Source organism: Bufo bufo, chromosome 8, assembly GCF_905171765.1.
Source record: "Bufo bufo chromosome 8, aBufBuf1.1, whole genome shotgun sequence".
In the NCBI taxonomy this organism is placed as follows: Eukaryota; Metazoa; Chordata; class Amphibia; order Anura; family Bufonidae; genus Bufo; species Bufo bufo.
In genome coordinates, this window is record NC_053396.1 from 8,257,576 (window position 1) to 8,281,606 (window position 24,031).

At 48.7% G+C, this 24,031-nt stretch overlaps 1 protein-coding gene across 1 annotated transcript in view; it reads right to left on the reverse strand.

Moving 5' to 3' along the window:
* Positions 1-23,643, reverse strand: part of ENTPD8 (ectonucleoside triphosphate diphosphohydrolase 8) — a 47,649-nt gene extending 24,006 nt beyond the window's left edge. Inside the window, exons 1-2 of the mRNA XM_040405365.1 lie at positions 23,563-23,643; positions 22,481-22,618 (exon numbers count right to left, since the gene is read on the reverse strand). Coding sequence (XP_040261299.1) covers positions 22,481-22,606 — 126 coding nt within the window. The 5' untranslated portion in view covers positions 22,607-22,618; positions 23,563-23,643. The remainder of the gene's footprint in view (positions 1-22,480; positions 22,619-23,562) is intronic.
* Positions 23,644-24,031: the final 388 nt, after the last annotated feature.

Consider the following 24,031-nt stretch of genomic DNA (forward strand, 5'->3'; position numbering starts at 1 on the left):
AAGTCCAGACTGAACTGACCCAGCTAAGATCACAACTAAAAGACCATTTAAACATTCAAAACGCAAAGGCCTATCAATATGCCCAATTTAAACACTACTCACACGGGGATAAAGGTTCTAAACTGACATCCTCCCTTATTAAACAAAGGAAAGAGTCCATGTTCATACCCAATATCAAATCCAGTACTGGAAATATGCTGCATAAAACAGCTGACATTGCAGAAGAATTTCAAAAATTCTATAAGCAACTATACGGCCTGTCAGACCCTAATCACCCAGATCCATCAATACCAGAAGCAACAGACCTGTTTTTAAAAGGCCTCAATCTACCCCAGATAACCTCCCAAGAAAGTGACACATTATTAGAGCCAGTCACCGAACTAGAAGTGAAAAAGTTACTAGCCTCTATGCCCATGGGTAAAAGTCCTGGCCCAGATGGCTTCCCAGTGGGCTATTATAAAAAATTCTCAGATATATTAATACCCCACCTGGTAACGTGGTGCAATGCACTCCTAAATGGTGAAACCCTTCATAAACAATCACTGGAGGCCACGGTAACCATCCTCCCCAAACCGGGGAAAGATCCCCTTCTCTGCGGTAGTTTTAGGCCAATCTCGTTACTTAACGTAGATATAAAAATATGGGCCAAACTTCTGGCGACACGTCTGGGAAATCTACTTCCTAAACTTATCCACCCTGACCAATCTGGCTTTGTTCCAGGGAGGGAAGGGAATCATAATTCCTGTAGGTTAATCACAGCAATACAGTGGGCCAAAAAGAAAAACCTCCCCTTGGCGCTGCTCAGTGTGGATGCGGAGAAGGCCTTCGACCGGGTGAGCTGGGACTTTATGAGGAGGACTCTACTGAGGTTTGGAATCCCGACGAGATTTCAGGAGGCAGTCATGTCGTTGTACAAGGATCCGAGTGCTAGAATCAGGGTCAATGGCACATTGTCCCCATCCTTCCCTATTCGCAACGGGACACGTCAGGGCTGCCCCCTATCTCCTGCCTTATATATATTGGTCATGGAGACCCTTCTTCAGGCCATTAGAGACCATGTAAATATACGTGGTGTGAAAACAGAAAATGACGCCATAGAATACATTAACGTGGCATATGCTGACGATCTACTGATCATGGTTTCTAACCCGGTCGAGGCCTTCCCGCATCTTTTGACATTGTTTAAAGAGTATGGTAGGCTGTCAAACTACAAAATGAATTATACCAAGTCAGAAGCTTTAAACGTTAATGCTCCGGCGAGCTCCATAGCCATTTTGAAATCAAATACACCATTTAAATGGCAGTCCTCCTGTGTTTCCTATCTAGGAGTTAAGATTTCCGCCTGCACGGAAGATTTATTCCGGCTTAATTATACTCCCCTAATATCAGAGGTCCAAAACCTGCTCCAATCGCTACACCTCCCTTATTCCTCTTGGATGGGAAGGAAGAATATACTAAAAGCGTTTGTCCTCCCAAAAATTATGTACGTACTACAGATGTTGCCAATATTTTTACCTAACTCATATTTTACAAGGATTCGCAGGCTTTTTATGACTTACCTATGGGGCGGCAAGAAGGCTAGGGCTCCTCACCAGAGGCTGATACTGGGGCGTGGTCATGGAGGTATAGCACTGCCGGATGTCCAAACATATTACAGGGCTATTCACCTGAGGAGGTGGTTGCAGCTTTATTCCCCTGTCTACCGCACATTGGGCACGGAACTGGAACTAATGCAGCTCACCCAACCACAGAAAGCAGCACTATGGGGTCAGGCAAATGCATCACTCCATTCACATGTCCTCTTAAAGGGCACTAGCCTGGTCATTAAACAGCTCAACAAGACACATGGGCTCCTACAGAACCCCCCTAGTATAATGCCAGCAGATCTCATACCACACTCGATTCAGCCTCCAGGATCTCAGGTCTCACAGATTTGGCACAGATTAAGAGATTTCTCCACAGCTGACTTTATAGGAAAGGTAAACGGCACTTTACCGGATCAACATCCCCTTAGCTTAGCCTGGAGTACATTTAACTTTCTAGACCTAATAACTATAAAATCTGCTGGGAAACAACTAACTACTCAGAAGTCATGTGTAATGACCCCGACATGGTTTGAAAAATTAGCAACCCCCCCTTCCCCTCAACGCAAATTGATATCCACTATATATTTGGCCTTGATCTCACCACAACGTCGCATTACTCCACAATATGTCCACACCTGGGCTAATGACCTTAAGGTTACCTTTTCGGAGACAGATATTCTCCGTATGCACGCACACTCGCATGGCTTCTCCCGCTGCGTGAAGATCCAAGAGCACTCATATAAGGTCCTCACACAGTGGTACCTCACCCCTAAACAACTATTTCTTAGTGGTCTGAGTGATCATGACAGGTGTTGGAGGTGTGGGGAAGAGAGTGGCACTCTTCTACACATTTTTTGGTCCTGTTCTAAAATAAGAGGATACTGGGATGACGTCTCTCGGACCATTAATGAAATTCTAAACACTAACCTGACATTAACCCCAGAGTTGGTTCTTTTATGGCTTCCAACAAAAGAACTATCGCCATCAAGGAACAAACTTGTTATACACTTGATTCAAGCTGCCCGTCTACTTATCCCCCAAAAGTGGCTGAGTAAAGAACCCCCCACCACCTCTCAGTGGTTAAGCAAACTAGATCATGTTCATCGTATGGAAGAGCTAGCGGGCTGGGAACTTAGGGCACATGAGAAGCACAAAAAGCTATGGGCCCCATGGATTACATATAGATATGCGAATGGTACACCAACATCTTAAACAATTTTCAACAGACAAACAACTTTGAAAATGTCCCCGCAGACAGGAACGACACATTAGTGAGAATGGAGGGTGCTAAACCTTCTTCCTCCCTTTGGAATCATCAAAGGTTATCTTAACAGCCTCAGACCGTATCTGTCCAGTTCTAAGGACACCCCCCCCCCCATCCCCCATCCTCCCCCCCCCCTTTTTATATGTTTGTTTGACCTACCTACATCAGGTCACACACCAAATGTCAATTAGTTGGTTCTAGATGACCTTGCTCTGAAGACATGCACTTTATATATGTCATATGTATACTATGCACTATACTGTCAAAGTACGCTTTAGACTTGTCTGTAATAACTCTGATTTGTGCATCAATGTATGTAAACATCTCTTTTGATATGCTTTTCAATAAAAAGACAATTGACAAAGAATATAACTACTATAATACTGCCTCCTATGTACAAGAATATAAGTACTATAATACTGCTCCTATGTACTAGAATATAACTACTATAATACTGCCTCCTATGTACAAGAATATAACTACTATAATACTGCTCCTATGTACTAGAATATAACTACTATAATACTGCTCCTATGTACAAGAATATAACTACTATAATACTGCTCCTATGTACAAGAATATAACTACTATAATACTGCCCCTATGTACAAGAATATAACTACTATAATACTGCTCCTATGTACAAGAATATATGTAACGAGGGGCCGGCGACGTGTGCTTCCTTCGCAGCGCTGCTGGCACCCTGCGCAAGGAGAGGGTCAAGAACGCAGCCTGCGTCCTCGTCTCCATGGCAGCCGGCGAGCAGCAGAGGAGCTGAGCGCCGATAATGATGATCGGTGCTCAGCTGTTTTGGGCTGTGTACTGTGAGTCACGTGACACTGGCCACGTCATGTGACTCACCAGCCAGGGCTATTTAAACAGGCAGCCTGCTGGCCACAAGTTGCCTGTGATTGGTCTTATTTCATTCACCAGCGTATCGTCTGTTAGTGTTGGTTGTGTTTTGACTTCGCTCTTGCTACCTCCTGCATTTGACGTGACCTCTTGGCTTGGACCCCGGCATGAGTTTGACGATCTTGCTTTTTCCTTTTGTATTGTTGTTCCTCTTGGCTCTTGAGCTCGGCTCGTATTAACTTTGATATTTGATTAACCCCTCAGTACCTGTCACTTTTTTTTTTTTTTTTTCCCCTTTATTGTATTCTTACCTTTAAGGCCCTGCACGTACTCAGATTAGGGACCGCCGTCGAGTTGTACACCGTCGCCTAGGGGGGAGCGTGCAAGTGGGCAGGGACAGAGGTGAGGGTGGAGCTCAGGGCGGCACACACTCCTCCTGTACGTGACAATATAACTGATTATCTAGATCAGGCATGGCCAACCTGCGTCTTTCCAGCTGTTGTAAAACTACAACTCCCACAATGCCCTGCTGTAAGCTGATAGCTGCTGGCAGTCTGGGAATGATGGGAGTTGTAGTTTTGCAACAGCTGGAGAGCCTCAGGTTGGCCATCCCTGATCTAGATGTAGTGTGCTGGAGGTGAGGGACTTCTCGGACAATGCTTCCTCATTTTTTTTTTATAAATAAAATTTTTATTGAGAGATGATTTTGCAATTTAGGTAGTTATACAGTTATAAACATTAATAAAGAAATAAAGAAGAGGTTCCATGCAAAAATACATACTGCTTTGACAGATTGAGGGTATTGCAGTTATCATAAGCAGTATATGTTAATCAAATGCAATATACAGTAGTCATAGGCAGTGTACAGTAGACAGTGATCTTGTGCAGAAAAAACTGTTACAAACAGCTAGCTAGTTTCCCCAAAGTTTTCCAATTATAGGAAACAGTAAGGGAGCGGATCAGCATACGAGCTAGACAGCCATAATAGCCATGTGTTGTGCATTGCTATCCTGTGTTTCAGCGAGTATGCAAAAATGAATTCACATTGCATATTGTAATTTACCAGCTTGAGGACTTCACTGATTGAGGGGGATTTTATTCCTTTCCAGTGGCGTGCAATCACCTTTTTTGATGCAGAAAGGATATGGGCTACAATGCCTCTGCTGTTGTGGGGGACTTCTGCCAAACCAATGCTTAGAATAGCTGGTTCCGGGCTTAATATTACTTTTATTCCGGTTACCTCTTCTATGACCCTAGAGATGGACGTCCAGAAACGTGTAAGGCTACTTTCACACTACCGTTCAGAGCGGATCCGTCTGGGGGACGGATCCGTTTGAAAATTGAGCCATATAGTGTCAAATTCAAACGGATCCGTCCCCATTGACTTACATTGTAAGTCTGGACGGATCCGTTTGCCTCCGCACGGCCAGGCGGACACCTGAACGCTGCAAGCAGCGTTCGGGTGTCCGCTCGCTGAGCGGAGCGGAGGCTGAACGCTGCCAGACTGATGCATTCTGAGCGGATCCGCATCCACTCAGAATGCATTGGTAGCTGGACGGATGCGTTCGGGGCCGCTTGTGAGAGCCTTCAAACGGAGCTCACAAGCGGAACCCCGACGCTAGTGTGAAAGTAGCCTAAGTGAAGGGCACGCCCACCACATATGTAGAGGGGAGCCTATTTGACCACATCCCCTCCAGCACAATGGAGAATAGTTCGGGATAGTATGAGCTAATCTGTTTGGCGTTAGGTACCACCTTAATTGAACCTTCCTGTTCTGCTCTGTGTGGTTTATACGTCTTGAACATTTCATGGACCAGTACATAGCATCTGCCCAAATATCTAGTGAGAATTATTTTCCCATTTCAGCCTCCGACTTAGTCATAAAAGGTTTTTTGTACTGATAAAAGAAACGAGTACCAAAATGTACTGGTAAAATAGAGAATTAGGCAGGTTGTAGGTGGATTGTAGTGTCTCAAAGGGCTTCAAGATGGATTGGTCAAATAGGCTTCCCAATGTGTCTATCCCACAGTTTAACCAGTTCGTAAGTAGGAGTGTAGGTATATGGTATTCTATGACCGAGATAGGAAAATGTTTCTGATCTAGGGGGAAGGGTGTTTTAGGTTTGAACAAATGTGCCCATGCAATTATGGTGGCTTGCATTGTACTTAAAGGCATGGAGAAGGTGAGGGGTTTTAATAGGTATGCTGCAGTAGTGACTTTAGGGATCTACTTCTAACATAGTGCTCTTCAATGTGTAGCCACTGATGGGGCGAGGATGGAGACCACCATTCCATGGCCTGATCTAACAAGTTGGCTAAGTAGTAATTGTACAGATCTGGAACCCCCAGAGGGGTATAGAATATTCTTGTTGACTCTAGAGCGGGTGCCACCCCATATAAAACTTAGCATATCATCTTGTAATTGCTTGATACAAGTTCTGGGAATCTTAAGGGGAATACATCTAAATACATATAGGATTTTTGGGAGTATTAACATCTTGACTGTATTAATTTTTGCCATCCACGATAGCTGTACCTTGCTATATTTAGAATAATCTTCCTGAAGTTCAGACCTCAGATTCTTAAAGTTAAGGGAAACCATATCAGTTAGTGAGCTTGTTAGTTCTACCCCTAAGTATCTAATTGATTCAGTGGCCCAATTAAAAGGATGACGCTCGCTAATTTCAGGCTTCAAGCTTTCGGGTACATTAATGGGAAGTACATTAGTCTTACTAATATTTAGCTTGTAATATGATACCAGGGAGTATTGGTGAAGTATCCCATTAACTGCCTTTAGTGAAGTTAGGGGATTTGACAGCTTTAGGATAACGTCGTCAGCGTATAATCCAATACAATGCGAACATTTTCCCACCATGATCCCTGATTTGATTACAGTTACATATCTTTTCTCCCCTGTCTAGTGCCATTGGTGATCGAGAAGGGCTCTGACAGGAACCCTGATGCCAATACGTTCGCCGATGGTGCTGAGTATAATCCTAGAATAGCTTGCAGAATATGCCCATTAAACCTAAATTTCCTAAGGGTCTGGTCCAGAAACCCCCAGTGCACTCTGTCAAACGCATTTTCAGCGTCTAAGGAGACAAAGATCGTGGGGGTCCTGGACCATTCCGCAATCTGGATTAAGTTGATAATTTTTCTGGTGCCATCCCTACATTGCCTTCCTGGCACAAAACCTACCTGATCAGGGTTTATCAGGGCAGGTAACACAATATTGAGGCGGGAGGCTAAAATTTTAGCAAATAACTTGAGGTCGGCATTCAACAGGAAAATTGGTCTGAAATTCTCAGGGGCATTAGGAGTTTTCCCAGGTTTGGGTAAAGTAACCACTGTGGCCGCTAACATTTCAGGAGGGTTGTTCCCAGAGGTCAGAATTCCATTGTATAACTTAGTTAAGTGAGGAAGTAACGTGGGGTGAAATGCTTTATGGTAGTGAGAATTTCTTTGGTGGTGATTGGCCTGATTAATATGCTTAAATCGTCTGAAGACACTTTGGGGAGAGTAAGGGAACCCAGATATGTCTAAATGGCCTCCGCAGAGGGTTGAGTAGTGTTACCGTCAAGCCGTAAATTGTATAAGGAGGAGTAGTATGATGCAAAGGCGTTGGCTATTTCTTGAGGATGAGTAAACACTTTATCATGTTTTAGACTAGTTATTCTAGCTGCAGCTTTCCTGCTTTTAAGTCTACGTGCCAATAATGCACCTGCTCTGTCGCCTGCGTGATAAAAATTTGTCTGCAATCGCTTCATACCCAGTTCTTGGCGATATAAGAGTTAGGCCTCTTTCACACGGGCGTTGCGGGAAAAGGTGCGGGTGCGTTGCAGGAACATGCGCAATTTTTCCGCGCGAGTGCAAAACATTGTAATGCGTTTTGCAATCGCGTGAGAAAAATCGCGCACGTTTGGTACCCAAACCCGAACTTCTTCACAGAAGTTCGGGCTTGGGATCGGTGTTCTGTAGATTGTATTATTTTCCCTTATAACATGGTTATAAGGGAAAATAATAGCATTCTGAATACAGAATGCATAGTAAAATAGGGCTGGAGGGATTAAAAAAAAATAAAAAATAATCGAACTCACCTTAATCCACTTGCTCGCGCAGCCCCATAGAAATGAATGGGTCAGGATTCAGTGCGGGTGCAATGCGTTCAACTTGCGCATCGCATCCGTGCGGAATACTCGCCCGTGTGAAAGGGGCCTAAGGATCTCAGTGCAGATCTACATTCTTGGAGGGAGGCTAACGTTAGGGGGTTATTAAGTAGCTTGTGTTTTTTTTCTGCAGTTTGTAAACGGGATAAAGCGTCTTGCATTGCTTTGTTCCTACATCAATTCATTCTCACAGCTGACTGTAACAGGATCCCTCTCATAAATGCTTTATGGGAGAGGCTTAGGGCTACAGATGAGGGGAAGCGCTTACCCCTGACCTAAGCTGTCTGTGTTGTGCTGGGAGCCAGGAGCGAGGGTAAGCCTAGCAGTGGGCAAAAATTGACGAGGAGAGCAGAGTAGTGTCCAAAACATTTAATTTCTCTCAAAGAACGAGGTTACAGAAAGCCTGGGAAATCTCTACATTCGGGTTCGGGATGTACCTCGTGAAGTAAGAAGAATGCCAGCGACCCATGCATTTGATCACATGCATCGGGACCCCATTTTTTGATGCTGAGGACGCGGCCCCGATTCGGAGCGAGTGCCCAGTGATGGCCAGCGGGTTGTAACCGAGACCTGAAGCCAGCGTTCTGATGTGGGACACGAACTGGATTGAAGTCAGGAAATTCCCATGCCAAGGTAGCAGCGGGCCATCTAGGGGGGTATCTTGAAGCAGAGCCACCAATTGACGTAGGACCATGACCGGGCACCAATCGTTAGAAGTTTTGAAGAACCCGACCTCCGATGGAGGCCCGTACTGATTGGATTTCGTGGAAGGGAGTCGGAGGACAAAATGGTCATGGACCCAGGACAATTGCCGCACCTGCAATCCCTGACGTTTAGGAGAGGTGCTGGTGAACTCACCTGGCCTAAGGAACCCATAAAACCCGAGGTACATAGCTGCCTTAATAACCAAACTAGGAGAGTGCCCAAAAGGATGTCCATCCAGCGCGGACGACAACCTCCTAAACATCTTGCCGGAGACAGGCTGTCTACGAGCGGGAGGGGCATCCCTGCACCTCTGGATTCCCCTAAGGGCCGCCTTGACTGCCTGCACTGAAAAAATGGAACCTCCATTTGGATTATGAAGCATGGCGCCGTGCTGTATCCCGGCTAGGTACAGCTTGATGGTGTTGTATGACAGCCTGAGATTGGGGTGACAGTGGGCTATGAACGCCAGGGTGTAGGAGACATCGTCCAAGCCACCTTGCGGGTGGGACCTGTAAAAAACTTCATAAACCTGCTTGGTAGTTCCTGATGGTATTGGAGGAGAGGGAATGTTGTACCAGGTTCCTGGCGTGGGCCAGGAGGGACTCTAATCCATCACCAGAGAATGGAAGACCGGAAGAGGGGACCCCGTGGGGTCCGCTCCTGGCAGCACCTGAAAAAAGAGGGGGAAATTAAATCGAGACAGGGCATCCGCCGCCACATTCTTTACCCCTGGAACGTGGCTGCAAAACACATGGAAGTTATGGGTGAGAGAGAGCCAAACCAGTCTGCGCAGGAGGGACATGATCCTGAAAGATTTTGCCCGACCTCTTGTGATGATGTTAACCAACGCTTGGTTATCGGTGATGAACATCACCGGTGTGTTCGCCCACCGATGACCCCACACCTGAGCCGCGGCCACAATGTGGTAAAGCTCCAGGAGGGAAGACGAGCTCAGACTTTCCAATGGAACCCAAAAATAGCGGCATACCCCCGGGATGCTGCAGCGTCCGAGAAAATGGTGGGGTATGACGGTGCCCATGATGGAACAAAAAGAGAGATACCGTTCCAGGAGGATAGGAACAGGGACCACATGGCCAAGTCCGCCCTGGCATGGCTGTCCAAGTGGACGATGCTGTTCTGGTCAGGAGCCGAAGGCAACAACTGGAGCAACCTGGAGGTGAATGCCCTGCCCTGGGGTATGATTCTGGAGGCGAAGTTGAATCGCCCCAGCAGGGATTGGAACTCCACCTTGGATAGATAGCCCACGGACATGGCGTGGGAAATTGCAGCACGGCAACTTGCCAGTTTTTCCTCCGGGAGACTGGCCTCCATCCGGATGAAATCCAGGGTGACGCCGAGGAACGTCACCCTATTGGCGGGTCCCTCTGTTTTGGCGTGGGCTATCGGGACCTGCAGGCTGGAAAAAATTTGGAGAAGAGTAGCCAGGTTGCCCGACTCGCCGTGTGGCCCCTCGATGATCAAGAAGTCATCGAGGTAGTGGATGACCGTAGGTAATCCGCCATGGTGGACGAGGATCCAATGCAGGTCCTTGGCAAATTGGTCGAACAACCATGGGCTACTCTTCGAACCAAACGTGAGCCTGTTCACGAAATAATAGCGATCGGCCCATCTAAGCCCGTAGTAACCCCATAAATGTGGTTTAACGGGAAGGAGCTTGAAGGCGTCCGAGATGTCCGCTTTCGCCAACCATGAACCCCTGCCGGAGTTCTCGATGCCCTTAATTGCCTCGTCTATAGAGGAATACTGCATGGAGAACTCCTCGGATGGAATAAGCGAGTTGAGGCTGGGAATGGCGGATGCATGAGGTCGTAGATAAACCGCTTTTTATTAGAATTTTTCTTGGACACCAGTCCAATGGGGTTAATGCACCAGGAAGGGAATGTTATTGACTCAAGCGGGCCGATGAGGAAACTCTTGTCGACTTCGGATTGGAGCAACACCTCAACTGCCGCCGGGTCCTCAGAAGCAGACCTCAGGTTGCCGCCCTCCCAAGACGTCTGCGGCAGGGCAATGAGGCCCGTGTGAAAGCCCTCTGCGAAGCCGGACAGCAAAAATTGCACGAACCCCCTGTCGGGGTGGTCCCGCAGAAGGATGCCAAGGAGATCGAGGTCAATGTCGGTTAGTCATAGTTGTTTCGCAGACCTCTTGGGACAGGCGGGACGTGGGTGAGCCCTGAAGCACAGCGAGCAAATGTGGAGAGCCCTACAACCATTGAAGCCGCATCCGTTTGCGTTAAAATTGTTGCAGACCTGGCTCTTACCCAGGTACACTATGGGCCGGCCCAGTTTGTCAACCCCAGGGGCGCCCAGTTGGAGACCTGAGGGACCGGACAGGGACCTATCCTGGACTGGATTGACCGCATTCGGACACCAGTCCGAGGAATGGAAAATGGACTGGCACACTGAACAAGACGGGGCCCTGAGACCCGCGAAGTGGCGGCAAAACAGCTCCATATCGATATTTGCCCAGTTGGTGATGAACTGGAATTGAACCAGGGCAGCAGCAGCCTTAGCCGAGAAGGAGCGTTGATAGTCATAAGATGACGAGCCACCATACTTATGCCCCAGGTCGTTGACCAGGTAGAGGTATGAATCTAGTTCCTCCCTCCTTCTAGGCTGGGCCGAGCACACAATATCCCTGAACAGGCTAAACACCAAAACAAATTCCGGGATGGTGAGCTTTCTGTTGAGCCTTGCGTCCTTGGCCCTCAGGACGAGGGAGACGTCACCACAATTGATGACCCTGTTCTCAGGGAGATCTTGTGAGGCGATAAGGATGGACGCCAGGTTCACATCCTTTCCCGCCAGGATATCCTTTTTAATACCGTCCGGGATGAAATGGGCCTGGGCCACCCGGGGAGTGAAAATAGAAGTACCTATCGAGGCCGACTGAGAAACAACGGACTCAGCCGGAGGGTGGGACGCCTGGGGGGGGGGCGGGGCCCGTGACTCCAGTACTGACACCCTGGGCTGAGCGTCAGTCACCATGCCGACCAGGGAGTCAATGGTGGCTTGCAGATGCCTCAGTGACTGTTGAGTGTCCGTGGTCCCCGGCTGGACACCTGACGGACCCGGGGTGGTCATCAACAGTTTGTATAACTCTGCTTTGCGGGTAGAGGCCGGCTGAGGGATGCCTCTCTTATTGAGTTTGGCGATGAGCCTGGGAATCGTCCAGCTTCTCAGGGACATGGTGCCAGCCTGGCCTGAGACGGATGTTCCAGGGAGTGACATGGTGTCCTCCACATCTGAAGCATGTGACATGCTTAACCTGCAAAGAAAGAAATAGTCCCGGATAACTATATGTGACCGGAATGTAGTACGACCAGTGCCTACGAGAAGGCTTGTGTCAGTTTGGATAACGTACCTGGGACTAGAGGCTAATACCTGTGCTGATGTCTTGGGTCACCTGACCTTGGTCAAATGTCGTGTAAATGAAACGGTCAGAATACGTTCCTGGGAGCAAATCCATAAAGTTCGCAAGGGAAAAAGGAAATAACTGGGGAGGATGACAGGCCTGGGCGAACCAGGGGACAGAGGTTGGTGTGAGCCTGGGCGATCCAGGAGACAGAGGTAGGAGTGAGCCTGGGCGATCCAGGAGACAGAGGTAGGTGTGAGCCTGGGCAATCCAGGAGACAGAGGTAGGAGTGAGCCTGGGCGATCCAGGAGACCAAGGTAGGTGTGAGTCTGGGCGGTCCAGGAGACAGAGGTAGGTGTGAGCCTGGGCGATCCAAGAGACAGAGGTAGGAGTGAACCTGGGAGATCCAGGAGACAGAGGTAGGTGTGAGCCTGGGCGATCCAGGAGACAGAGGTAGGAGTGAGCCTGGGCGATCCAGGAGACCAAGGTAGGTGTGAGCCTGGGCGGTCCAGGAGACAGAGGTAGGTGTGAGCCTGGGCGATCCAGGAGACAGAGGTAGGTGTGAGCCTGGGCGATCCAGGAGACAGAGGTAGGTGTGAGCCTGGGCGATCCAGGAGACAGAGGTAGGTGTGAGCCTGGGCGATCCAGGAGACAGAGGTAGGTGTGAGCCTGGGTGATCCAGGAGACAGAGGTAGGTGTTTGCCTGGGCGATCCAGGAGACAGAGGTAGGTGTGAGCCTGGGCGATCCAGGAGACAGAGGTAGGTGTGAGCCTGGGCGATCCAGGAGACAGAGGTAGGTGTGAGCCTGGGCGATCCAGGAGACAGAGGTAGGTGTGAGCCTGGGCGATCCAGGAGACAGAGGTAGGTGTGAGCCTGGGCGATCCAGGAGACAGAGGTAGGTGTGAGCCTGTGCGATCCAGAGGTAGGTGTAAGCCTGGGCGATCCAGAGGTAGGTGTGAGCCTGGGCGATCCAGGAGACAGAGGCAGGTGAGAGCCTGGGCGATCCAGCAGAGCAGGGAGACAACAGCATATAACGTGAAAGCACATACATATATCACGTGGCCCTGTCGCCACCACAGATCAGAACAGATAATTGCAGTGAACGATTAGTGACAGATGATCGCGTATGAGGTGCGATAAAGACCTAACCTACACCTGGTGAGACCCCCAGCTCTCTTCGGCCTCAGAACTTAAACTAGTGCCCTTCCAGACCTAACGGGGACCCAGGAGCCCTCCCCCTGACCCCCTATGAGTGGGGACAGAGGATAACTTTTTCTTCATCCCACCTGACGCAGCGCGGTACGGCGGGTGTGCGCTTGTGACCGTTTGGTTGCTGGGTAACCCCGCTGAGTTTTTGCGCCCACAATTTATAAATGGCCGCTTATAGACATGAACAGTTGTTGTGCAGGGGCTAGACACCCCTGCCTACTATGTATATGGATTTGTTTGACGTGCGTTCCACACTGGAACGCACGCCCATCTACCCCTGGAAGCAGGGAGACAAGAGGAGGATGCCTGGTGGGGGATGGCCATGCGGAAGGGTGGACTGGGGGACGGAGCCTACCCGTCCCGAGTTGTAAGTGGAGCGGGAGACCCAGATGTGGGAGCAGATATCGGCGTGCGTTCCACGCTGGAACGCACGCCAATCCGATCATCAGAAGGCCGGAACATGGGGCCCGGACCGAAGGCTCCAGTAAGGGGGAACCCAGTGGTATGATTGTAGAGAAACTGATTAGCGTGCACTTCATAACTGGTAATAACTACATAAAGCAATCATTGTGGACAGAGCTTACCTGCCCTGGAGCCGCCTGGTCGATTAGAGCTGCCGGGCCTGAGTGAGGATTCCGGCGTGCGCTCCACGCTGGAATGCACACGCCGAGCACGTGACCGGAAGCCTAGGCCTGTGCGAGGATTCCGGCGTGCGCTCCACGCTGGAACGCACGCTGAGCACGTGACCGGAAGCCTAGGCCTGGACGAGGATTTCGGCGTGCGCTCCACGCTGGAACGCACGCCGGCCTTGCAACTTCGCCCAAGCCAGAGGACGGGACGGGTGAGGCCCTGTGGAGGGGGTGCCCGGCAGGCCAGACCCTGCCCATCCTGCCGCCGCATGAGGGAGGCGAAGCGCTCTGATCTGGAGCGAATGTCGACGTGTGTTCCACGCTGGAACGCACACCGACCCCGCGAGCCGGAAGTATGTGACCGCCGCTCGGAGGAGCCCTTGTGGAGCGGGGAGAACATCATACATTAGTTACCTGTCCTGAGGACGCGAATCGGCGGTGTATGGGTGGCGAATGAAGCAGTTAAAGCAGCTCATGACATGCAAGGGTGCAGTACCAGAGCAAAGCGACTCCTTATCCAGCGTATGAACAGAAGCGCCCTGAGGAGCTGCGGGCTGGCGCTTAAGAAGGTAAGATGCCCCTTCCACAAATTCAGGCTGACTTTTCAGCCTTCCAACTTGTGTGTAAGCCATAGTGTGTTAACATTGGTGTCAGGTAGATCATTAAAGTGCAGAAATTCTTGCAGTTTAGCCGAAAACCCTTTAACTCTTTCAGGACATTTGAGAAGATAAGTGTTCATTCTCCATTGTGGGCGTGGAAGGTTAGGTAGATCATCTTCAATGACAATGCTCACCGGTGCGTGGTCTGACCACGTCGCTCCCCCAATGTCGGATCTCAGGACCCTATGCAAAGGGCTTTTTGAGACTAGTATATAATCAATACGAGACTGAGATAGGTGCGCTGTCGACATGAACGTGTAATCCCGTTCGTCACTATGTTGATAGCGCCAGATATCATGAAAGGCAGACTCATGGAGAGTTGTTTGCAGCTCTGCACGGCGACTCCCATGAACAGATTTGCAGTCTAAATCTGAGTAAGGCCTCCTGCACACGACCGTATGGCTTTTTTAGTGTTTTGCGGTCCGTTTTTCATGGATCCGTTGTTCCGTTTTTTGTTTCTGTTGTGTTTCCGTTTCTGTTCCGTTTTTCCGTTCCGTTTCTCCGTATGGCATATACAGTATACAGTAATTAGATAGATAAAATTGGGCTGGGCATAACATTTTCAATAGATGGTTCCGCAAAAAACGGAACGGAAACGGAAGACATACGGATGCATTTCGGACCGTATACGGATCGCAAAAAACGGCCAGTAAACGGGGAAAAAAAACGGTTGTGTGCAGGAGGCCTTAACCGGGATATTAACGTCTCCTCCCCCTATAACCTCGCCCACAGTTATTTTTTCCACTTTGTTAAACAGCCTTCTGCAGAAGGCCACTTGTCCGACATTGGGGGCGTATACAGACACAAGCGTGAAAGGTTTACCGTCTAGTGTACATAGCAAAATAACATATCTCCCTGCTGAATCTGTTATACAAACATTTAGGGAAAAGGTGATCGTGCATCTTTTTCCTTGTATGAGAGTGATGTATTACAGGAAAATTCTTATGTGTACATCTATAAGCATCCTTTTCCAACAGGTGTGATTCTTGTATGAAAACCACATCACATTTAGATTTAAGGGTTTCTGACCATAATTGGGTGCGCCTTGTATGGAGAATTTAACCCACGGACATTAAGTGAGAGAATCTTTATCCCCATTTTCTATAGATATAATCGCCGTGTGATACGTATTGCCGCACTCCAATGTAGTAGCCCTTAAAAACTAAACTGTACATTACACTCAGCACATTCATAGTATTTTCTGGAACCAACTTAAAAAGAAAACTAAACACAGTGAAAAGGAAAATTAAAGCTGAACGCATTAAGGTCATCATGGCGTAACAAGCCTGACCAAAAAATTAGCGGTCAAAGGACCAAAGAAAGTCCGATTGGGACAAAGAACAAAAGCTCCCTGCTACGGACCAACACTATTGACTGCAGTCAATCAGCTACTCCCGACTGATGACAGACTCACGTATCAGGCAGTGTCCCAGCCTGGAGGAATCTTGCCTGGACGCGGAGAGGTTTCTTTCATTTGATGAGATTCTTCAGCGATGAGACCCCATTTAATCAGACGACGAGACGCCACTTGTGGTGAGTTGAGGACCTACAGGGCTCCATTATGGGTGACCAGTAACTTTACTGGGAAACCCCAACAGTACTTTATCTGTTGCTGCCTTAACGCAGTTGTAATCGGAGCGAACTCTTTCCTTTTAACAAGCGTTGCTGCGGAGAGATCTGTGAAGACTGCTATATCTTTAAACGCCTCCGATGGGGTTGGATTTTGCCTCAGGACCCTCAGGAATGCCTCTTTGATGTTGTAGAAGTGGATCCGTGCGATAACATCGCGTGGTAGGGATGCGTCTAGCCTCTTAGGTTTAGGCACTCTGTGAATGCGGTCAATTATCAAGTCCCTTTCTGTGGACTCAGGTAGCGCTGCTTTGATAAGCTGTTGGAGGAGAGGTTCCAGCCCTCCTGCTTCAACAGACGCTGGGATCCCTCGGATTCTGACGTTGTTAAGTCTATGGGCCAGATTTATCATTAGCTCAGGTCAGAATAATGGAGTGAAAAAGTCCCAAAAAAGTCCCAAACGCTAAAACTGCGCACAAATTTGCGACTTTTTTCTGCTCTGCACTATGCTCGCCAGTTTTCTGAAAGTGGGCGTGTTTTCTTATGTAAATGAATCTCTAGACAGATTTACTATTAGGACTATTTAAAAAAGTCGCAAAAAAGTCGCAAAAAAGTCCCAATTTCACTCCAGTGAGGACCATGCTTATCTTATGAGACTTTTTAATAGAACATGCGACTTTTTCATAAAAACGTGCGACTTTTTCGTAAAGATGTGCGACTTTTGTAAAGCTGCTTACTGACGAATAAACTGCTACCGTCAAACCACATTTATTACAGTCTTAAAGGGCCGATCATAAATCTGACTTGGCTAAAACTGACTTTAGCCATATGTGAAAGTGGAGTGAGCTGTCAGAGTAATGATAAATCTGGCCCTATGTCTGTCTTCCAGGTCATGTAGTTTAGCTGTTATTTTAGCAAGGTCTTCCTCCATAGCCTCATGGGCATCAATGAGAGTGTTATGAGAGGTGGCGAACTCAGCCATCTTAACCTCCAAGTGAGACGTGCGCTCTCCAATACTTTGGATGTCTTTCCGGAGGTCTTTCAAAAGACCCAGCATGTCCTCTTTCATAGAGGTTCGCAGATTATCCAGCATAGATCGCATAATGTCCGCTGTAAGTTGAGTAGGCTCATAGGTTTCCCGCTCAGTCCCGCGTCTATCAGCAGAGCTGTGGGGAGGCGGTAATGGCGTTCCCGCCGGAGAGGTCAGCGTGCATGCTGGCGGTGGAGTCCCTCTCTGGCTTGTCTCTGCTTGCGCCGATTTACCGAAGAATTCGGTCAATTTTGCTGGAGCAGGGCGCCTTCTGACCTTCCCCATGGCTGGCATTCAGTGCAGGGCTTCAATTCGATGGATTAGGGTGCCAGGAGTAGAAGCTGTGAGCCGCTGGTTAGTGATTTAGCCCAGAGCAGAAGCGCTATGCGACCGGCGCCATCAGCGTGCAGGCCACGCCCCTCCGACAATGCTTCCTCATATCTTTTGGGTCTGCCCACTCGTTCATCCCCTCTGGGGTAGTGTCAGCACTCTCCTCCGTGACCACCTAGGCTGTAATGTCCCCCTTGATCCTCTATCATATCTACTGAATGTAACATCTGCCCCTGTTAGGAGGCACTCACTTAAATTATTACAGGTGCTGATGGCGGCACGCTGCCTTATTGCCCCGTTCTGGAAACACTCTGACTCACCAGGGATCTTAGATCTCTATGCTAGAATGGCAGAGGTCAGAACTATGGAGTATCTGGCTGCCTTAAAGGGACACTGACAGGCCCAATAAGCATATTTAGATATATATATGACAGTACAGGTCTTCTAAAGTGTATTAAAAGCATATAAGTATACCCCCTGTCCACCTTATAAATACAGTAAACTGAAGTTTTATAACCTGGTTGAATCGTCTTCATTCTGCCCAAGGGGCGGCGTTTCATCTCCACTTCTGCCCAGCCAGCCGCCCCCCAACTGCCATTTTGAAGCGCCGCCCAGCTCATCAATATTCACTTCGCTGGGCGGCTACTACTGTCCCCGACTTCACAAGATCCGGCGCATGCCCAATACAATCCTATGGGCATCGGCCTCCGTCTCATCTTCAGCACTAGTTTAACCCCTTCTGAGGTGTAAGAGAGCAGCGCTCTGAAGCGCTGCTCTGAACAGTGCCCGGCGCATGCGCATAACGCAGAGGCTGTAGCGGCCTCTAAGATGCAGACTGAACGCAGGCGCGATGTGATCCCGGCCAGTGAAGGTGCCGGGCGCATGCGCTGAAGATGAGACGGAGGCCGATGCCCATAGGATTGTATTGGGCATGCGCCGGATCTTGTGAAGTCGGGGACAGTAGTAGCCGCCCAGCAAAGTGAATATTGATGAGCTGGGCGGAGCTTCAAAACGGCAGTTGGGGGGCGGCTGGCTGGGCAGAAGTGGAGATGAAACGCCGCCCCCTGGGCAGAATGAAGATGATTCAACCAGGTTATAAAACTTCAGTTTACTGTATTTATAAGGTGGACAGGGGGTATACTTATATGCTTTTAATACCCTTTAGAAGACCTGTACTGTCATATATATACCTAAATATGCTTATTGGGCCTGTCAGTGTCCCTTTAATACAAGGTCCCTGCACCGTCTCTTCTCCCTGTGCGCGGATGAAAACATCCGGTGTCGAGGGGTGGGGGCAGGGCTGGGCCGACATAGAGGCTGGGGGGGGGGGGGAAGGGGCGCACTTGGGCAGCTCAGCCTCTGTTGGTGGTGGACCTTGTCCCAGCCCTGGTGGGGGGAGCAGCCATTGGCAGGTGGGGACGGGGACTAGCCTCCCTAGCGTTACCTGCAATGCTAGGGAGGCTAGTCCCTGTCCCCGTCTGCCATTGGCTGCTCCCATCCTTCCGCTGACACCAGATGTTTTAATCCATGCACGGGGAGAAGGTGCAGCGTTGGTGCGGCGAGCAAGGTAAGTACGGTATATTCCCTGTGAGGGGCCCGGCACATGGGAGGGGGGGCCGTTTCTAGTATTGGATAACCCCTTTAATGCTTTTTCCTTGCTGTTCATGTTCTATTGGTCGACCTTTGTGCATTTGCATTTGATTGCAACTTTCCAATAAACATACAATTTAAAAAGAAAAAGAATTGTCTTATCCGACTGCAGATGACGGAGCAGATGGATGACCACTTCACTTTTTTTTTATTTGTATTGCACATTGCCCTGAAGAGAACGACGCCACAGGGTGTGGAAAGCCTCCGAGCCTCGTATCCTGCTCTGTATAATATGTGCAAATAACACAACAGGATGTGCGCCCATAAAACCAGTATCTTACCAGTAATATTCATTAACGTGAGATCCAGTTATGTTTACATCCATGGATTCACAGTCTGGACACTGGGCACAGTTATCATTACTTATAAATTATCATAAACTTATAAATTTTTACAGCTTGAAGAAGAGGAGGCCAGCAGAAGGAGCACCACATGAATCACAGGTTACCCCTGTGCGAGTATCACTTCAACCAATGGTTATCTATGAAATCAGATGGAACGCTGGACACAATTCTTCAGACACTAGCAGGGATGCACACAGAAAGGAGAGGGCCCCTGTGCAAGAGCAGTATATGGGCCCCTTGCACTAATATAGTTTATCACAGACCGTGTAACGGCGGTAGCTGGCTGCCAATGTCCCCCTACTCACTGCAGTGGTCCCGGGCTCCGTCTATGGGCGAGCACTGTCCTCTCTAGCCATCTTCATCATTGTCCGCGTCCGGCCGCATTGGGGGGCAGGTAGTGGCGGTGGTCAGCGGCCAGTGTCTACCTATTCACCGCCGCAGTCCCGGGCTCTGTCCTTGCAGGCAGCATCCTGTCCGGACGCCGGCACCACAGTTTCCTTCCAGCCCCGGACACAGCATGCCTTCCAGCCTGGTCCCTGTAGCACATTGTTTAAGGGCCGGCGTAAATCACTTCCTGTGATTTAATGGTTAAGCACACGTGACCTGTGCTGACCTTCTGGCCAGTCCCAGTCTTCCTGCACCTATATTAGGCTACTTTCACACTTGCGGCAGTGTGATCCGGCGGGCAGTTCCGTCGTCGGATCTGCCCGCCGGATCCGCCGATCTGCCGCTGACTGAAAGCATTTGTGAGACGGATCCGGGTGCGGATCCGTCTCACAAATGCATTGCAAGGACGGATCTGTCTCTCCGCTTGTCATGCGGACCGACGGATCCGTCTTGTACATTTTTTCACATTTTTACCGATCTGTGCATGCGCATGCTGGAACGACGGATCCGGCATTCCGGTATTCTGAATGCCGGATCCGGCGCTAATTAATTCCTAAGGGAAAAAATGCCGGATCCGGCGTTCAGGCAAGTCTTCCGTTTTTTTCGCCGGAGAGAAAAACGTAGCATGCTACGGTTTTCTCTTTTGCCTGATCAGTCAAAACGACTGAACTGAAGACATCCTGATGCAAACTGAACGGATTACTCTCCATTCAGAATGCATGGGGATAAAACTGATCAGTTCTTTTCCGGTATAAAGCCCTTGTGACGGAACTCTATGCCGGAAAAGAAAAACGCAAGTGTGAAAGTAGCCTAAGTGCTCAAGTCCTCTTCCCAGGGGCCTGAGCCTCAAAGGTCCTTGTGTCCTGCTAAGGTTACTTTTGTAAGTGCTTATATTCCTGATCCCCCAACCCGTGCTTGTCTTCTGGATTCCACTAACTGTCTGACCCTTGCCTGCTCCATCTCGACTCTCTAATTGCTGACCCGGATTGCCTGACCTGTACCACCTGCCCTGACCTATTGCTTTACAGCTTTGTCTCTGCCTTGTCCTTTGGCCCTGCACGGTCGCTCTTGGTTATGACTCGGCCTGTTGACTACGTCCATACCTCTGGTACCTGCTAGTCCGCCTGGACAAGCTACTTCGTGTGCCAACCCACTTCAAGAGCTAGTGACCTGCTGTTCTCCTCGGGAAAGTCTATCCCCACCATCAGAGGTACTATGAAGAACGAGGGGTTCACTTAGAGAACGCGCTTAGAGGAGGCTGGTCACGTGGCACAGTGGGTTCACACCCGCTGGTTCGTGACAGAGCGCCCCTTATATCTCTCTAACACTTCACCTGTAATTGTGAGCTATGAAATTCATTCGCTCAATCTTAGGGCTCGTGCATACAACCGTTGGATGTTTTGTGGTCTGCAAATTGCAGATCCGCAAAACACGGATACTGGCCGTGTGCATTCCACATTTTGCGGAATGGAACGGCCATCCACTAATAGAATAGTCCTATCCTTGTCCGTAATGTGACATGTTCTTTTTTTGGCGGAACGTGAGTGTAATCGAATACGCAAAAAAAAATTAATAAATAAAAAAACGTAACGGACACGGAAAAAATGCGTTTGTGAGCTCTTATACTGGTCGTGAATATGGTACATCCGCCAGTACTACAATGGTAGTGCTAAAGTCAGTCCATTATTTCTCATGTGCATTGCTTTTGCAGTAAATTTCTGTATATGCTATACAGGCGTGCGCCTTTCTGTTGCCTGAAGCAAAAACTGAAACTCTTAACTGAAATTTCTTAACCTAACTCCTTTGCTACAATGAAAGCGCTCATTGCCCATGGCCCTTCCGCTACCCCCCTCTTACCCCTACCTGGTGCTGCCTGAGGCCTCACCTGGCCTCAATGGTGGTGCACCCCTGATGCTATACCATGCCTTTTGTATAGCTTCAGGGGTAGAACATGACACATGGTTTGATAATCAGCAATTGGAGAATCCGTGTCATGCTCCGCCCCCTCAGCCTCTGAATTAGGTCAAGCACAGAGCATCAGTTTTGCCTGGAGTGCTCCTCAAAGGCTGAATTGCAACACATGCTGCAAAGGCATAAACAGCAGGTCCATACGGGAGGGATAGTAATTGTGGAAAATGATTATATTTTTATCAGAAATATTTGTTGATATTATGAACATGTGCTCAGTTCATCTGGTGAGGGTCACAGAGAATTGTTACCTTTCACATCAGGGCAGTTGTCACAGCCCCTCCCCTTTTAAGTCCTGAGGTTTTTCCTCTTCTGTCCAGTTGTAAGATCTATACAGCCATTCTTGGTTATATTTGTTTCTGGGGAAGCAGGGCGGCCACCCTCACAGCTACCAGTATAGTGTAGGGGAGATTAGCTCTCTTCCAAAAGGAAGTAACACTCTCTCTCCAATGCCGCCTATTGGAGGAAGCCATCTAAAGAAAGGTTTCCTTCCTTCTGGAGGAGAGGTAATTTGCATACTTTTTTCCCATGGAGCATTGCATGTAAGACTCCATAATAGATAGGTCTCTTCAATGAGAACCAGTAGCCCCAAGAACAGGGTAGGGTGAAATGCCCAAAGGATCGTTCGCCTACTCCAGTATCTCCACATAACTGGGCAGATTCACTATTCTGGAACAGCTGGATAACACCCATCATTGGGGTTCACCCAAATTTATAGGGGACTCTTCTAATTTCAATGGTTCATGCCGATCCCTTACCTTGTTAGGTGATGGCTGATATATATCTCTGGTCCCCACTAAACTGAGTATAAGGGCGATGACCCCCGACACAACGGAGATGCCGATCAGACATGCTACCGCCAAACCCTTACGGTTTCTGCACATGACAGCATCGACCTGCAAAGCAACAGATGTGAGATCAGAACGGTTAGTACCGAGAAAGTATAAAGTACAATGCTAAACATGAAATCCTGAAACAATGTAACAAGGGCCACAAGAATGTAATATGTGTCACAAGAATAGAAACAATGTAACAAGTACCACAAGACTAGAGACAACGTAACAAGGGCCACAAGAACAGAGACAATGCTACAAGAGCCACAAGAATAGGAACAATGTAGCAAGGACCACAAGACTAGTGACAATGCCCTGGGGGCCGCCCAAGCCTTCCTCTCTGATAATGGCAGGGCACATAATGAGCTCTCAGTTGTAATTAACCCTGTGAAAATCAGGTACTCATGTACCCGGCCAGCAACCCACATGGCCTCCTGAATTCAACTGCAGTGGTCCACATATCACCTCTTAAGCCCCCCTGCTCCATATCCTAATCAGAGAGAACTGGAGGAGGGCAGAACATGGAATCTATTGATGGCCACCACAGAGGGACAGCTTTTGGGGCAGTATATTGCGCCGCACTGTGGTATATGGTTCTGATGGGACAGTTTTTTGCACTATGGTATTACTGACTATGGTATTACAGAGCCACGTTAGGTTCTCAGTCTGCTCCAGATAGAAACAATGTAACAAGCATCACGATAATAGAAACAACAAGGGCCACAAGAATAGAAACAATACAACAAAGTCCACAAGAGTAAGTAAGAACACACCTGACAGAGGTGCGGGCGAGAGGCTCCTGCCGTTCATACTGGAGGCGGATTCAGTGACTCCCTCATTAAGGAACATATACTGTCCCAGGAGGTCAGATAACAGAAAGCAGATCTGAACGGCAGTGACAACCAAAACTATTCTGGGAAATTTGGAGTTGGAATTGGGTTGGAGAATGTAGGTGGCCTGGTATAATGCCAAATAAAAAAGAAAAGAAGGGGGGGGGGTAAACATACCTGTCCTGGTTAGTGTCCGCTACTCTCCAGAGGGATCACCCTACTGCTCCTCTTCTCATGGGTCAAGGTGCAATGTGTATAGTGTCATTGTGTGTGATGCATCAGGTTCACAACCCCTCCCTCCAGGCAGGTAGCCAATCACCTGCAGGAGGACGGTGCCAGTGGATTTTAACTTGGCACAAGGTCTTCAAAACATTGACTCGTTCTCCATTCCCTAATGTGCTGTGGGCAGAGATTTACTGTACATTGCAAAATGTTACTTTTCACAACCTCAGGAAGCAAAAAAAGGCAAAGAGAGCAGAGTATCACACTTATAGGATTAGATACACTGGTTCACCAGACTGTATGACCCATGATGGGCTTAGATACACCAACGCAACAAACAGTATCACACATGATAGGATTAGATACACCGGTTCAGCAGACTGGCGCACATTTGCTAAGGGATTTGCGACTGTTTTAGGTTTAA